At 47.3% G+C, this 16,982-nt stretch overlaps 1 protein-coding gene across 3 annotated transcripts in view; it reads right to left on the minus strand.

The window, feature by feature from the left end:
* Positions 1 to 894: 894 nt before the first annotated feature.
* Positions 895 to 16,982, minus strand: part of SFMBT2 (Scm like with four mbt domains 2) — a 68,856-nt gene continuing 52,768 nt past the window's right edge. Inside the window, exons 14-21 of one of the 3 annotated variants that reach the window (XM_079992366.1) lie at positions 15,670 to 15,740; positions 13,187 to 13,326; positions 11,756 to 11,865; positions 7,138 to 7,313; positions 5,616 to 5,785; positions 4,527 to 4,775; positions 3,658 to 3,786; positions 896 to 2,353 (exon numbers count right to left, since the gene is read on the minus strand). In XM_079992366.1, coding sequence (XP_079848492.1) covers positions 2,213 to 2,353; positions 3,658 to 3,786; positions 4,527 to 4,775; positions 5,616 to 5,785; positions 7,138 to 7,313; positions 11,756 to 11,865; positions 13,187 to 13,326; positions 15,670 to 15,740 — 1,186 coding nt within the window. In that variant the 3' untranslated portion in view covers positions 896 to 2,212. Of the gene's footprint in view, positions 2,354 to 3,657; positions 3,787 to 4,526; positions 4,776 to 5,615; positions 5,786 to 7,137; positions 7,314 to 11,755; positions 11,866 to 13,186; positions 13,327 to 15,669; positions 15,741 to 16,982 lie in introns of all 3 variants that reach the window. The other 2 variants (XM_079992365.1, XM_079992367.1) reach the window with 2 other exon arrangements.

Genomic DNA, 16,982 nt, shown 5'->3' on the forward strand with positions numbered 1-16,982 from the left:
AACGTGCCTCGTTCTTTTGTGGACAGGAAGCATAAGGAGACAGGATTCTTCCCATCTTGCTCTCACCCGTCTCTTGGGATTTTCGCCTTCCGAAACACTCTCAACTCGGGCTGTTACGCATGCCATACATTTAAAGCACATCCCCCCACCCATCGGAAAAAAAATGCTGGGAACTGTAGTCCTCCACAGAGCTACAACTCCCAGCACCCTTAACCACAGTTCCAAGGCTGCTTTGGGGGAAGTCGTGTGCTTTATAAATGCATGGTGCATAATGCAGCCTTGATACTTCGATGCTGGTGTCGAACATTCACATCTGATGATGGGAGGCTTCCATCCTCCTGCTAGTAACAAGAAAAATAACAGGGCATGGACAGAAAAGTTTAATAATGCAAACGAATCCAATTCTTGTGTTTTCATAGAGCGCTGGGAGGGACCCCACGGGGTCATCTAAACCAACCCCCTGTAATGAAGGAATCACAGCTAAAGAATCTCTGACTGATGGCCATCAACCTCTGCTTTAAAATCTCCGATGAAGGAGAGTCCATCACCTCCTGAAGGAGCCCGTTCCATTTCAAACAGCATCCGAGTCGGGAACAAGAGCTAAAAGCACACAGGCCCTTTAAAAAGCCTGGGATCCTTCTAATCAGCTGCCTGAGAGGAGGAAGGGCTAGATTCAATGCGCCCAACTCCCCCATCCCTTCCAAAAGAGCTGCATATTGGGATGTTGGCTTTTAAGAAAAAGTGATGCTCCTGTAGCCCCACATGGTTACACATGTGCTCTGCTGGAGTGGAGCAAGCAGGCTGCCTGGGGCTGGAGGCAGGTCTGGAGAAAAGGGGGGGGGTGCGGTGGGTGCGGTCCGTCCTGGGTGTCACCACTGGGTCACCACGCATCTCCCCTGGGAGTGACGCAGTGGCTTGGGTGCCTGAAAGCTCCACGTTGCCCAAACGGTTTGCCTGCTGCCTCCCCACCAGCTGTAGGGTGGCTGAGTGGGAGGAGGCAGGCAGATTCTGGAGGCCCTGGGGTGTGTCCTGTCCCTATGGGCGGCTCGCCCCATGTGCCCGAGCAGCTTCCTCCGCCACTGGTTGTAGGAGTCGGGGAAGCGGGTGTCCCTCAATGCTCTGCGGTGCAAAATGGTTTGTACGATTTGGACCCTTAATCTTGCACAGTGGTTGGAAACTAGGGATGGCCGGGCCCGTCCATTTCAGCTTCTCTCAATTTTTTTCTCGCACTTTTAACACATCAGTTGGTGATTTGAGTCCTCCTGAAAAATCCGTCCTGCCGACTTCTTCCCTATGCAGTGTAGCACACATTTTTTTGCAATGCAACCGTGAACCAGTTTTGTGAGCTTTCCTTCTCATTTATGCACACTTCAACTCAGCGCATGCATTTCTGTACACAATTATTCGGCCAGGGAAATTGCACTGCAAGGATCAGGCCCAAATGACAGCTGCCCTGCCTTCAAGACCCCTCTTTCCCCTGTCAAGCGAAGTCATTCAAAATGGTGCTCTCGTGTGTGCTTTAGAATAGTGGATATTGGTTGCCGAGAACAGCAAATCAACACACAAAATAACCCCGGCGCTTACAGTGACGGAAAAGCAAGCTTGATTTGAGATAGCGAGAGTCACCCTCGTCATCTCATTTCTTTTCTGCCAGAGGTTCTCTACTGCAAAGTCCAGCCCTTGCGAGCTTACGCACATCCCTTTTCTATGCCGCAAATGTTCTGGGTGGGTATTTTTCTTCTTTTAGCTGTGCTATAGTGCAAAAGTGCCCAACATTGGGGAAAGCATGGTAGAACAACTCATGAAGCAGAATGGTATGCGTATGGTTTGGTGTAAATCCATCATTAATGCAATCTGAATGAATCAGGGACAAGTTGCAGAACACATCTGCAACCACCCTCCCCCAAAAAACCCGAACAAACAAAAAAACCATCCATCTGGAGGGATCCTCTGCCTATCACTCCGTATCTTACCCCTTTACCTGACTCTCTTTGAGGCTCATAATCTCTCAGGAACCTGAAGCATTGCAGCCCTTATATAGCCCCACCCCAATGCCCCAGCTGCCTCGTGAGCAAGCAGCCAGGTTGCCAGCTTCTTCCCCACGATATATATTTTATCAGTGCTTCCGAATGCAAAGGGGTTCAGGGTCGGGAGATCCAGGCGCAACCTTGGAACGAAAGTCACAGAGAAGGGAAGGTGGCAAGCGGCGTGGTCAGTTGGCGTACTGGGCATAGAAAGCCAGTTTGACTCGCTCAATCTGGTGGCACAGCTTGATGGCAGGACCGAGTTTGAGGTCCATGCACTCCTGGACGGTCGGCAGGGTCAGCAAGAGGAGAGCTTGGCCATCAATGTCCTGCAGAAAGGAGAGGAAACATTCGTGATTTTTTATTTTTTAAAATATATGCTGCAATTTCAAAAAATTGTGGCACAGGAGCATGCCAGGCAGTAATCACACCCTTCAAAGTTGGAGTTAAAGGCTGGGCTGGATGAATCCCATGCCGGAATTAAGATTGCCGGAAGAAATATCAACAACCTCAGATATGCAGATGACACAACCTTGATGGCAGAAAGTGAGGAGGAATTCAAGAACCTTTTAATGAGGGTGAAAGAGGAGAGTGCAAAATATAGTCTGAAGCTCAGCATCAAAAAAACTAAGATCATGGCCACTGGTCCCATCGCCTCTTGGCAAATAGAAGGGGAAGAAATGGAGGCAATGAGAGATTTTACTTTCTTGGGCTCCATGATCATGGCAGATGGTGACAGCAGCCACGAAATTAAAAGACACCTGCTTCTTGGGAGAAAAGCTGACAAACCTAGACAGCATCTTAAAAAGCAGAGACATCACCTTGTCGACAAAGGTCCGTATAGTTAAGCTATGGTTTTCCCAGGAGTGATGTATGGAAGTGAGAGCTGGACCATAAAGAAGGCTGATCACTGAAGAATTGATGCTTTTGAACTGTGGTGCTGGAGGAGACTCTTGAGAGTCCCATGGACTGCAAGAAGATCCAACCTATCCATTCTGAAGGAAATCAGCCCTGAGTGCTCACTGGAAGGACAGATCGTGAAGCTGAGGCTCCAGTACTTTTGCTACCTCATGAGAAGAGAAGACTCCCGGGAAAAGACCCTCATGTTGGGAAACATGGAGGGCACAAGGAGAAGGGGACAACAGAGGACGAGATGGTTGGACAGTGTTCTCGAAGCTACCAGCATGAGTTTGACCAAACTGCGGGAAGCAGTGGAAGACAGGAGGGCCTGGCGTGCTCTGGTCCATGGGGTCATGAAGAGTCGGACACGACTAAACGGCAAAATTTATTAGCAAAAATGCATAGCAGCTCACTCCCAGCTGTGTTACTCCGTGAAAATCGAGTTGCTGACACTGAAAGTCCCCTCCTCTCTCCAGGGCTTTCCCCGGGCGACTAGAGACTATGCCTGTGTACAGCCAACCTCTTCTCCTCCCTTTTCAGACCTCTTCTGGTTCTGGGAGCTGCCAGGGGGAGGGAGGAGAGCTTGTTGCAGCAGCAGGAGGCATCACAAGCAAAATGAGCGCAGGAGGTCAGACCTTGGGATGGGGGTGGGAATTATGTTCAGTGGAAATTACGATCTGGATTCGACTCTTAGCCCTGACCAGAAGAAGCGGTAGAATGAAGTACGGCCCACCTGCTCCTGAAATATTTTGGCAAGAGGGGCACAGTCAGTCAGCTTGATGAACTTCACCACGTCCGTGACAGTCCATTCCAACGGGTTGCTCTCCAGCACAAGCTTCTGTTCCGGCTCTGGCTTCATCACCTAAGAGGGCAAATAAATATATAAAAATAGAATCGCAGAAATGGATGAGATCCTGTGGCTTATCTAACCCAGTCTCCTGCATAATAATAATAATAATAATAATTTATTCATACCCCACCCATCTGGCAGGGTTTCCCCAGCTACTTTGGGTGGCTTCCAACAAAACACTAAAATACAATAACCTATTAAACATTAAAAGCTTCCCTAAACAGGGCTGCCTTCAGATGTCTTCAAAAAGTTTGGGAGTTATTTTTCTCTTTGACATCTGGTGGGAGGGCGTTCCACAGGGTGGGTGCCACTACTGAGAAGGCCCTCTGCCTGGTTCCCTGTAACTTGGCTATTTGCAGTGAGGGAACTGCCAGAAGGCCGTCGGCGCTGGACCTCAGTGTCCGGGCAGAACGATGGAGATGGAGACGCTCCTTCAGGTATACTGGACCGAGGCCATTTAGGGCTTTAAAGGTCAGCACCAACACTTTGAATTGTGCTCGGAAACGTACTGGGAGCCAATCTAGGTCTTTCAAGACCGGTGTTATGTGGTCTCGGCGGCCGGTTCCAGTCACCAGTCTAGCTGCCGCATTCTGGATTAGTTGTAGTTTCCGGGTCACCTTCAAAGGTAGCCCCATGTAGTGCACATTGCAGGAGTCCAAGCGGGAGTCTTGCTGCAGTTATTAAACTGCTCCAGTAGCAACCGGAGCACGCCAGAAGCATTGGTGACACGAGAAAGCGGTCCAAAACCTCACCTGTCTGAACCGAGCCCTTTTCTGCCCTTTGGCGCACAAGACAGCCAAGGTTTTCCGGGCTCGCCTGCTCCTCCCGCTGCGAGAGACTCGGTCCAGGTCAGCACTGCTGCGCAGCCTCATTGTGCTCGCAGGTTTGGCTGGAGGCAGCTCGGCCGAGGAGACGTCTGTCTGGTCATCTTGTAGCTCTGGGCTGGTCTCTTCACTCCATGTCTCGTCGTCCAGGGCCTCGGGTTCCTCCTCGTCGCTTTCCTGCAGAGAGTTGGGTTTCCACAGGGGTCAAAGACATGAACGGCAATGAAACTGAGGTAATATGAACTGGGTGGATGGTGCTGTTTAAGCAGCCCTGAATTCATGAGTTATCAGGACTGTATGTTTTTGTGGGGGAAAGAGGAAGCTGAGCGAAGGTTGTTCCCCAAATAATACTTACTTCATAACAAATTTTATAATTGTTTTCATTCTTGGAATCTAATTAAAAGCCATTTGGACATGTAAGTGGTTTATAAACTAGATAATAAGTCACAAAGTTTGATAATTGCTTCGGTTTCTTATTTCCCCAACTTAAAGTCCAGTTTGCCCATTTCCACTTATTCACGATAAAATTATGCACAAAAATAATCACATGCATTTTTGGTGCTGATTTCTCCAAATATGCACATTTTTGTGTGTGCAATCATGGCCGATATATTCATTTCTTAAAGCTACCTGTTGCCTCCGTCAAATTTAATGTGGCTCTGTAGGTTGATTTAACCAATAAACACATTCTCATGCACACTTTATTCTTGGAGAAGTGCATTGCCATTTTTCTAGGTGTGTGAATCTTGCAGGGTAGTTTTGTTCCTGTCTGCTTACTGCTTTAGGAACTGCAAATCTGGCAGGCTTGCAAAAGCTATCTTATCAGGGAAAGGCCCTAGCACTTTCCATGATATGCCAGCTTTCTACTAGCAGGGAGAAATAGTTTAAAAGACAAAAGAATGAGAAATCATTCCTGAAATTGCACCTTCCCCTCTACCTCCTCAAGGCTCTATCAACTCATGTTCCACTGACAATTTGCTTTTGAAAGAAATAAGATTTTTTAATCCAAAAATTCACCTCCGCGGATTCCGCTAGGTCTGTTATAGATGGCTGACTCTTCTTTTGCGCTGGACTGGGCTTCTGAATCTTCCTGCGCCTAGATGGCTTGCCATGTCTGCTCTCCAGGCTGCGGCTGTTTTCTCCAGCTGCAGCCTTGATGACTTTCCTCCTCTTTCCACAATAATAAGCTGGAGTGGAAGACGAACATAAAAATACACCTGGTTAGTCGCTGAACTAACCAAAGCCTATAGAGCTAATTTAGGCAACAACGGCAGGGGGATAATACTATACTCTCACGATTTCGGGACATTCCTTAGCAGTTGACTGAGACTAAATGGCTGATCGGTGCTAAACAGCTCTTTAGTGCTAGGGACGTGCAAAAGGTTCAACCGTTCATTCCACTACAGTGGATGCTTGAGTTGTGAATGTGATCTGTGCGGGAAGCACGTTCGCAACCCGCAATGTCTGCAACCCGCAGCGCCGTGTCTATGCATGCGCGGGTTGCAATTCGGCACTTCTGCGCATGCACAAGTGCTGAAACCCGGAAGTAACACATCAAGGTACTTCTGGGTTCGGCGCGGTGCGCAACCCGAAATCGCACAACCCAAAGCATCTGTATGACTGTACTTAGTCATCCTAACCTGTGTTCATTGTCACCTGTGGCCCTTCAGATGTTGTTTGTGATGGGAATCTGTCAGAGGATATATTATTTAATCCTCTACAGAGGATGCAAATTAATTAATAAGGGTGAGGTGGGGTGGCTGGTGCCTATTATAAAACCACAGGGCTTGCACATTCCAGAGTTTAAATCCCATCGTTAAGGCAGATTAAATGAGCATAAGAATAGGTTATTAAACCTTCGTTCATTGTGTTCCAGCTGCCTGAGGTGGCTGGCTCCCTTCCTAACCCTCATGCAATGAAAGAGACCACACTCCGAAGTAAGTTTAAAAAGGCTGTACTTACTTAATCCGAGGTCACGGTCATGCATTAGCCTTTGTGCAACAATAAGAAATGCAGGCAAATGTTCTTGGGTAGTAAAATATAGTAAAGGCAGCCTCAGACACACTCCTGAGGCAGAGAGCTAAGGTGAGGCATTTCTGCCTCTGCTGCTTGCAGAGTAAATAGGGAGAGAGAATGAGAGAGGCAGAGAGAGAGAAGGAACAGGAAACAAGCCTTCCTCCCTCTCAGGAGAAGAGGGGATGTGACATCACCGAACCTACTCTAGCAAATTAGAACTCTGTGGACCTTAACCCCTTCATATACTAACTAGCATGGCTAGGTTTGACTGCAGATGTCCACAGATGAACCTCGGCTCTCTCCTGTTCCAGGCAACTTGGCCAACAGTCAGGGATGTTGGGAGGGTTACATCTGAAGGGTCACAGGTTCCTCACACCTGCTTAGCTTCTTCCCACTCTTTGGCTTTTACGGAAAGGGGTCATCTTTCCTCTTTCTGAACACGAAACGTTCCATCTGTCCCCAAAGATAACTGGGCAAGTTGGCAGGAAACTTCCACGAGCCAATGCAGTTCCATCATACTCACTATATTTCGTTTTGGTGTGAACGGAGCAGTTTTCCGGGCAGGCTTCAGTAACTGGGATGGGGCTGAATAAATTCGGGCAGCATTCCAGCTTAGCGCAAACTCTCCGGCAGAAATCCAGGACTTGATCAGATGTGCGGACAATCTTGACTGTGGCCCTGTAGGTTTTGCCTCTGTACCTGTGCGGGTGGGTTGTCACAACACGGCAAACGTTAGACAGGTCACGGGCCCAGGTAGCTCGGCACCTGCCTACACTGGCTGGCAGCGACTCTCCAGGGTTCAATCTTTGGAATCAAACTTTGTGGGCAAGGGTACAGCATTTTGCAAGCAGCAACGGATCAGCTGGCTGCTGGTGGATGCAAAGCCCGGTTGCTGCAAACCCCCTTATGGTCCAGCCTTATCTATCTATCTATCTATCTATCTATCTATCTATCTAAAGCAGTTACATCCCCCTCTTCAGCCAAAAAGACTCCCAGAGCAGCTTAAATACAGTCAAAAAAAAGACAGTCCCTGCATGCAGGCTCACAATCTTAAAAATTAAAATGAAAAAATGCAAGGCACAAGGGGAAAATGACAGAGTGGGGAAGAGGAAAATCGAAATCTGACATCACACGTGACATCAGGTGAATATTGTTTAACACCATGGGTGTCCATTCAACCCCTTAGAGAACTTGCCCTGTTACAGGTGCCACATAATATTCTGTATGTGGCAGAAATTGATCTTGCAATGTGGCAGCACCCTCTGGAACTCCCCGCCTACTGAAATCAGACCGATTACTTCGCTGGACTCTTTTTGGCGCCTCCTTAAAACATTTTTTGTTTAGGCAACCCTACCCAGACATGTAGAATGTTGACATGCGTTTTAATCTGCTTTTAGATTATTGCTGATTCTAATTTTTGAACATAGGGTTGGAGTTTTTACTATGTGCGGGTGTTTTTTTTTTAACTGACCATTTGTTATATTATTTGTTCCAGAATGAAGAGTGGTATACAAATTTACTAAATAAATACATAAAATCTATACAAGCTTGGCTTTATGAGCTGAAATCTTCAAAATGTAAACCTTGCGTGAGCCGAGAGTCGACTGTATACAAATGTTGTGAGATGGGCAAACGATTTACGCATTGCAGAGTGTTGAACTAGATAGCTCTTGTGGTCTCTTCCAATTCTATGCAATATATAGGGACGCGGGTGGCGCTGTGGGTTAAACCACAGAGCCTAGAACTTGCCGATCAGAAGGTTGCGGTTCGAATCCCCGCGATGGGGTAAGCTCCCGTTGCTTGGTCCCTGCTCCTGCCAACCTAGCAGTTCGAAAGCACGTCAAAGTGCAAGTAGATAAATAGGTACCGCTCTGGCGGGAAGGTAAACGGCGCTTCCGTGCGCTGCTCTGGTTCCCCAGAAGCGGCTTAGTCATGCTGGCCACATGACCCGGAAGCTGTACACCGGCTCCCTCGGCCAATAAAGCGAGATGAGTGGCGCAACCCCAGAGTCGGCCAAGACTGGACCTAAAGGTCAGGGGTCCCTTTACCTTTATGCAATATATAATCAAGGGAAGTGGACACAGCTTTGCAACAAAGCAGCAAACAAGCAAACAAACAGGTGCCTGGGCCAAATGGGGTGGTGTGGGGGCTGATTAAACTTGAGGGCTGAAGGTTCCCTACCACTGATTTTACAGCATGCAAGACTTCTCCGCCTTTTAGTAAAAAGACCACTAGATTGAATGATGTCACCCTGGATATCCATATTATTAACAGCATAATCGTTGCTCCAACAAGACTTTCATTTCGCCAGCTACCTTTGAGCAATAAAAAAACCCAACCCCCCACATCAGAAGCTATTAGCCGGCGGCGCTGCAAGACTTCAAAGTTCACTGGGCTTTGCGTCAATTGTAGCATTAAGGATTCCACAAGTAAAATCCATTTTGCTTTTCTAATTAAATGTATTACAACCGACGCTAAAGGGGCAAGGATCAAAGATTTCCAAAGTAATGACCCACTTAAGAGAACTTTGAAAGGGGGGACGGGGACCCACCACCAATCTTAGACAGCCAGAATGCCCAGATTGCCTTGTTCACAATAGGGATTTACAGCCAGCCCTGCTATCTCATTGCGTGCACATCCAAAGTAATGATGCGCAGAATGCAGAATTTCATGCAAAAGAAGCACAGACAATTTACAGTGGTGCCCCGCAAGACGAATGCCTCGCAAGACGAAAAACCCGCTAGACGAAAGGGTTTTCCGTTTTGGAGGCGCTTCGCAAAACGAATTTCTCTATGGGCTTGCTTCGCAAGACGAAATGTCTTGCGAGTTTTTCCGACTTTCCCCCCCTCCCCCCCTTTTTCTAAGCCGCTTATCAGCTGATCCGCTAAGCTGATAAGCTGCTAAAAGCCGCTAAGCTGCTAATAGCGCTAATCCGCTAAGCCGTCAATGGGCTTGCTTCGCAAGACGAAAAAACCGCTAGACGAAGAGAATCGCGGAACGGATTCTTTTCGTCTTGCGAGGCACCACTGTACATGTGGGTTTTTTTTTTTTAAAAAAAGCAAGTTCCCAGACCTTAAGGTAAAGGTAAAGGGACCCCTGACCATTAGATCCAGTCGTGACCGACTCTGGGGTTGCGGCGCTCATCTCGCTTTACTGCCGAGGGAGCCGGCGTACAGCTTCCGGGTCATGTGGCCAGCATGACTAAGCCGCTTCTGGCAAACCAGAGCAGCACACGGAAACGCCGTTTACCTTCCCGCTGGAGTGGTACCTATTTATCTACTTGCACTTTGACGTGCTTTCGAACTGCTAGGTTGGCAGGAGCAGGGACCGAGCAACAGGAACTCACCCCGTTGCGGGGATTCGAACCGCCGACCTTCTGATCGGCAAGTCCTAGGCTGTGTGGTTTAACCCACTGCGCCACCTGCGTCCCAGACCTTATGTTGGGGCAAACCAAAAAGGACACCAGATAACGCATTCATTAGAATAAATTGTGTCCAATAAACAGGAACACACAGTCTTCCAACAGTTAAGTAAGATAACTGTGCGAGGCGTGCTTATTTTTTGTTACTGTTTTTGACTGCCCTTCTGTGCAAACGTGGTATATAAAGTATATTTAAAAAATCTAAAAAGTGACGTGGGCAGAGGTAAGAAAATGTCCGTTAACATGCCTGCAAAATGCATCTGTTTTACAGTGGAATCTTTGTTTTCAAGCATCTTGGAAGCTGAACAATTTGAAACCCGAATGCTGAAAACCCGGAAGTGAATGCTTCTATTTTCTAAAGCGCGTCGGAATTCGAACGGTTTCCAAGGCGCATTTCTCCATTGAAATTGCTGGCCGCCCATTGCGCCTCAGTAGTAGAATGTTTCAGAAGTCGAACGGTCTTATGGAATGGATTACGTTCGAAAACCAAGGTTCCACTGTATTTCTGAATTCCAGAATTCCGTGTTGTGGAAATTCCAGAAATAACAACAAAACAACAACAACAACAACAACAACAACAACAACAATAATTTATAACTATAATCATAATAATAATTATATATTATTTGTATTTATTATTTGTTTCCCCAACCACTCTGGGCGGTTTCCAACAAAGACAAAAAATACACCTAAATGTCACACATTAAAAACTTCCCTGAACAGGGCTGCTTTCAGATGTCTTCTGAATGTCAAGTAGTTGTTTATCTCTTTGACATATGATGGGAGGGCGTTCCACAGTGCTGCCGCCATTACTGAGAAGGCCCTCTGCCTGGTTCCCTGTAGCTTTGCTTCTCGCAATGAGCGAACCGCCAGAAGGCCCTTGGTGCTGAATCTCAGCGTCCGGGCAGAATGATGGGGGTGGAGACGCTCCTTCAGGTATACTGGGCTGAGGCCGTTTAGGGCTTTAAAGGTCAACGCCAACACTTTGAATTGTGCTCGGAAACATACTGGGAGCCAATGTAGGTCTTTCAAGACTGGTGTTATGTGGTCCCGGCGGCTGCTCCCAGTCACCAGTCTAGCTGCCGCATTCTGGATTAGTTGTAGTTTCCGCGTAGAGCACATTGCAGTAGTCCAAGCGGGAGATAACCAGAGCATGCACCACTCTGGCGAGACAGTCTGAGGGCAGGTAGGGTCTCAGCCTGCGTACCAGGTGGAGCTGGTAGACAGCTGCCCTGGATACAGAATTGACCTGCGCCTCCATGGACAGCTGTGAGTCCAAAATGACTCCCTGGCTGCGCATCTGGTCCTTCAGGGCCACAGTTCCCCCATTCAGGATAATGAATGGATAATGAATACAATACAAATACACAATGCAAAACCAACCGGTGTAGATGGGAAGCATAGAGGAAGTTTTTGTGGGGTATAAAACACTCATGGATGGGTGCAGTCACATACATAACTACCACTGAAGCTTCCTTTGGGGTTCAAACCCTGGTCTCCAGGGACCTAGTCTGACGCTCTAACCGCTATGCCACACTGCTCTCAATCCCACCCTCCTGCGGCCACACCAGGGATGGATTCCAAACAAGCAGGATTGAGGGAGGATGGAAGCAAACAGGCCGGGCGTTTTCTCCAGCCTCATCACAGCAGAAAAGCAGACCCTCATCCCTGCTCAACGCCACCCCCAAGTTTAAAAGGGGGAAGCAAAAGGATCCCTTACTTTGCTTTGAGGGTCTCCTCCTGGAAATTCCATCTGGGGTCTTCAACATGCTGCAGCTCCCGCAACACACTCCCGGGTTTGTAAGCAGAGTTGATCACCATGCTCAGGACCTGCCCAAAGAAAGCAAAATGGAGGATGGAGGATACAGAGAGATTATAGCATTTGGGACTTCTTAGAATCATGGAAGGGACGTGGGTGGCGCTGTGGGTTAAACCACAGAGCCTAGGGCTTGCCGATCAGAAGGTTGGCGGTTTGAATCCCCACGACGGGGTGAGCTCCCGTTGCTCAGTCCCTGCTCCTGCCAACCTAGCAGTTCAAAAGCATGTCAAAGTGCAAGTAGATGAATAGGTACCACTCCGGCGGGAAGGTAAACGGCGTTTCTGTGCACTGCTCTGGTTCGCCAGAAGTGGCTTAGTCATGCTGGCCACATGACCGGGAAGCTGTACGCCAGCTTCCTCGGCCAATAAAGCGAGATGAGCGCCGCAACCCCAGAGTCGTCCAAGACTGGACCCAATGGCCAGGGGTCCCTTTACCTTTACCTTTAGAATCATGGAATGGAACTATTTGAAGAGCAACTGTAATCAACAAATTACGCTAGTAGGACTACAAGAAGTTTTGTAAGGAGGAATATATGAAATATTGCAAAGAATATAAAGAAGGGAGACATTAGTTATGATATTTAAATGTAATAGTGAAATTAAGAAATGTAAATTAAGTGGAAAAGATTGGAAAATTTTCAGATGAGATTCATGGAAGTAAAAAAAAAACCTGTATAAGATATAAAAGTATGTTTTATATTTGTTGAAAATGATATGTTTAAAAAAATTAATAAAAATATATATTAAAAAAAAGAATCATGGAATGGCCGAGTTGGAAAGGTCAATCTTCCTTCTGTTTCTGCATTAATCCACCCAAAGATTAATATTGAGTTGGATATTTATATATGCCTTTTTAGACACATTTCATCCCCAAATACAATTCTTTTAAAATGCAGTTTGGTGCACTTTTTGAGCCGAGAACAGTATTGCATGATGACGGTTTCTAGACTGCCCTTCACCCGAGGATCGCAGGGTGGTTTACAATATAAAACCACAAAAATGCATAACATTTTTAAACAAAAACATTAACACACACACGCCCAACACATTTTAAAAGGCCATGGATTATTTAATTAGCCGACGGCCTGAGAGAAAAGATTTTTTGAGAGCAATGAAGGATCCATAAGGAAAATCATGTTGTTTCAGTCCAGGAGATGCAAATTAATTTGGATAAAAAGGCCGACCAAACGAAACACAGTGGGTGGAGCATGAGATTCTTTCTCTCAATGTCGTGGGTTCATTGAGGGGGTTGTCGTGCATTGCAGGGGGTTGGAATAGATGACCCTTGTGGTCCCTATGAATTTCGGCCCCATCCCTTCAACACAACCCTCACCTCTTTAAGAACCAGCACGCACTTGCCCGGGCCAACAGACTGAGGCAGCTCGGCCAATCTTCCTTTGTTCAGGTGTGGTCCTGAGAAACAGCGGTGATTGATGAACAGCGCAGGGCAGCTGTATCTCCCATTGATGGTACCTGCAGAGAAGAAGCACATGGTCCAACATTCCTCCTGCATCCTCACTGAGCAACTTTTTCTCTCTTCTAGCTACCATCCGAGACCATATAACACCGGTCTTGAAAGACCTACACTGGCTCCCAGTACATTTCCGAACACAAGGAGCGTCTCCACCCCCATCGTTCAGCCCGGACACTGAGGTCCAGCGCTGAGGGCCATCTGGCGGTTCCCTCATTGCGAGAAGAGAGGTTACAGGGAACAAGACAGAGGGCCTTCTCGGTAGTGGCACCCGCCCTGTGGAACGCCCTCCCATCAGATGTCAAAGAGAAAAACAACTACAGTGGTACCTCGGGTTACATACACTTCAGGTTACATACGCTTCAGGTTACAGACTCCGCTAACCCAGAAATAGTGCTTCAGGTTAAGAACTTTGCTTCAGGATGAGAACAGAAATCGTGCTCCGGTGGCGTGGCGGCAGCGGGAGGCCCCATTAGCTAAAGTGGTGCTTCAGGTTAAGAACAGTTTCAGGTTAAGAACGGACCTCCGAAACGAATTAAGTACTTAACCCGAGGTACCACTGTACTAGACTTTCAGAAGACATCTGAAGGCAGCCCTCTTTAGGGAAGCTTTTAATGTTTAATAGGTTATTGTATTTTAATATTCTGTTGGAAGCCGCCCAGAGTGGCTAGGGAAACCCAGCTAGATGGGTGGGGTATAAGTAATAAATTGTTGTTGTTGTTGTTGTTATCATCATCATCATCATCATCATCCAGCATATTGGAATGAAGAACAAGCAACTAGGATTGCCAATCTGGAGCCCGTGGGACCACTGTCCCACCCCCAGTAACTCCTACAGTGCCCTTGAAAGGCCTCAGGAAATATCCCCTCCAAAATGTACCAGCAACTGTTTGCTATTCCTTTTTGCACTGGCTCAGCTTCTCCTACATTGAAGACACCCCCTTAAATACACCCACATTTCACTGGATGCCAGAATTACACACACTCCCTCATGTCTGCTCTGAAAAGAGGTGCGAAAAGCTTCTCTCTCTGAGTGAGTGTGACAGGGGCTGTCCTCATAGCTGGGGCAGGTTGTGAAGTATGAATGCTGAATTGTGCACTGAAATGGAAAATAACTCTGTGTATGCTCTATTTGTCTACTGCTGGTTGGGGAAATTCCACTGAAATTAAGAAGAGCTCTCTGAGCACCTAAATCGGTTGATAACGAACATAAGATGTTCTCCGCTAGCTCTCAGCATGGTGCTTAACTTTAGATCACAGGAGAGGGTTATTCAGTTGCAAATCTCCATTGTGAAAGCCTCTGAGTCTTTCTCTGGGAGCCACATGGAGCAAAGGATGTGATTATGAGGTCTCTCCTGCATAGCAAAGAGCTCCAGGCTAATGGAGGCTGTGTGGAGAGAGGCAAACTTTTGATTTTAGTTCTGCTCGCAGCTATTTCAAATTTGCAAGAAGATGAACCTGTGCTGGACATGCACATGATATTACACGACTATTTGGATGCAACATTGATTATTATGTTTGAAGGAAGTTCTGTTAGTAAAGCTTTGAAACCATATTTTGGGTCTGGACAATTTTTTATTCCAAGAAGAGTCAGTTTTTATTCATCCAAGAGGAGTCATCCTATTGCTTCAAGTTGTGCAATATTAATATCTGCAATACAGGTGTTTGAGGGGGCAGATGTCTGCCCCATTTTGAGGTCCTAAAGGTAAAGGTAAAGGGACCCCTGACCATTAGGTCCAGTTGTGACCGACTCTGGGGTTGCGGCGCTCATCTCGTTTTATTGGCCGAGGGAGCCGGCGCACAGCTTCCGGGTCATGTGGCCAGCATGACTAAGCCACTTCTGGCGAAGCAGAGCAGCGCATGGAAACGTGTTTACCTGCCTGCCGGAGTGGTACCTATTTATCTACTTGTACTTTGACGTGCTTTCGAACTGCTAGGTTGGCAGGAGCAGGGACCGAGCAACGGGAGCTCATCCCATCGCAGGGATTCGAACTGCCGACCTTCTGATTGGCAAGTCCTAAGCTCTGTGGTTTAACCCACAGATTTAGCCACGAGTGCTAAATCTGAGGAGTGAGCCAAAATTAAAATGATAATTACGGGAACATTTAATGGTGGTACAGAGGTGCCCATAATGGTCAGGATTAATGTAAAGCACAGATGAAGAACCTTGCTGCTTCCCAGATGCTATAAGACTACAATTCCCATTATTCCTGACCATTGGCTATGCTGGCAGGGGACAATGGGATCTGTAGTCCAACAATGTCTAAAAGGCCACAAGTTCTCCAACCCTGCTATAATTGCTTCCATGCCCACAAGGTTCATTTAACAGCACCCAAGAAACTCACCTATTGCGTCTGTCTGTGGAAGCATGAATGGCTCGTGAATTTTTTTCTCCACAGGCTCTCCGTGTGGTAATCTGATGGATGACAAAAACCTACATTTAAATTCTGTGAAACCTGAAGATGGATCAGGGTTGCCTGACGCAAGACGTCATATTTATTCATTGCGGCCTCTCCACATTTCCAATGTTAAGGTTACGAGTTATGTTCCCTTATGTTATTATGATTATTTATTTTATCTGTATGGTGACAAACTGCACTTTCATAGCAAATCTAACAAGACACTCTGTAACATAAAAAAGTCAGCGCTACAATGACATCAGAAAAGACTGGTTTATGTTTTTTTTTTAATCATGTTTCAAGGGCCTGTCTACACAGTACCGTTTAAAAAAAGATGTCTTAAAGAAGGCAGGAACAAATCCCAGGAAGCTTCTAGTGGCCAGGAGTTCCGCACACTAAAAGCTTGGGTCCCTGGAACCCCAGGGACATGGAGGAGCACCGAAAACACCCCATCAACAGAAATCGGCAATCGAGGTGGAGCGTAAGGAATCAGGGCTTAAAGGTATGTTGGGCTTAAGTTGTTTAGGGAATTGTGAATTAACACAAGAGATGTGGGAGCCGGTTGAAGCTAAATCCTTCGAAGACAGAGGTCCTGTGGCTGGGACGGGAAGATATGGGATTGGGGGGGGGGGGCAACTCCCATCTCTTGCGGGGGCGCAATTAGTGCCAGCACCGTCCGTTAAGAGTTTGGGTGTAATCTTCGATACCTCCCTTTCCATGGAGGCGCAGATTGCAGCTATAACAAAGGCAGCATTTTTTCATCTCCGCCAAGCTAAGCAGTTGGCTCCTTACCTCTCTCGCCCCGACCTAGCCACTGTGATCCATGCGACGGTCATCTCCAGACTGGATTATTGTAACTCGCTCTACGTGGGGCTGCCCTTGAGACTGACCCAGAAACTCCAGCGGGTGCAGAATGCCACGGCAAGACTCCTATGGGGTCTTCGCTGCGAGATCACATTCATCCGGTGCTATACCAGCTGCACTGGCTCCCGGTGGAGTACAGGATCAAGTTTAAAGTGCTGGTTTTAACCTTTAAAGCCCTATACGGCCTAGGACCCTCGTACCTACGGGACCGCCTCTCCTGGTATGCCCCACAGAGAAACTTACGGTCTTCAAATAAAAACATCTTGAAGGTCCCAGGCCACAGAGAAGTTAGGGTGGCCTCAATTAGAGCCAGGGCTTTTTCGGCTGTGGCTCCAATCTGGTGGAACACTCTGTCACAAGAGACAAGGGCCCTGCAGGACTTGACATCTTTCCGC

This window comes from Podarcis cretensis (assembly GCF_951804945.1).
Source record: "Podarcis cretensis genome assembly, chromosome: 10".
NCBI classification, from domain to species: Eukaryota; Metazoa; Chordata; class Lepidosauria; order Squamata; family Lacertidae; genus Podarcis; species Podarcis cretensis.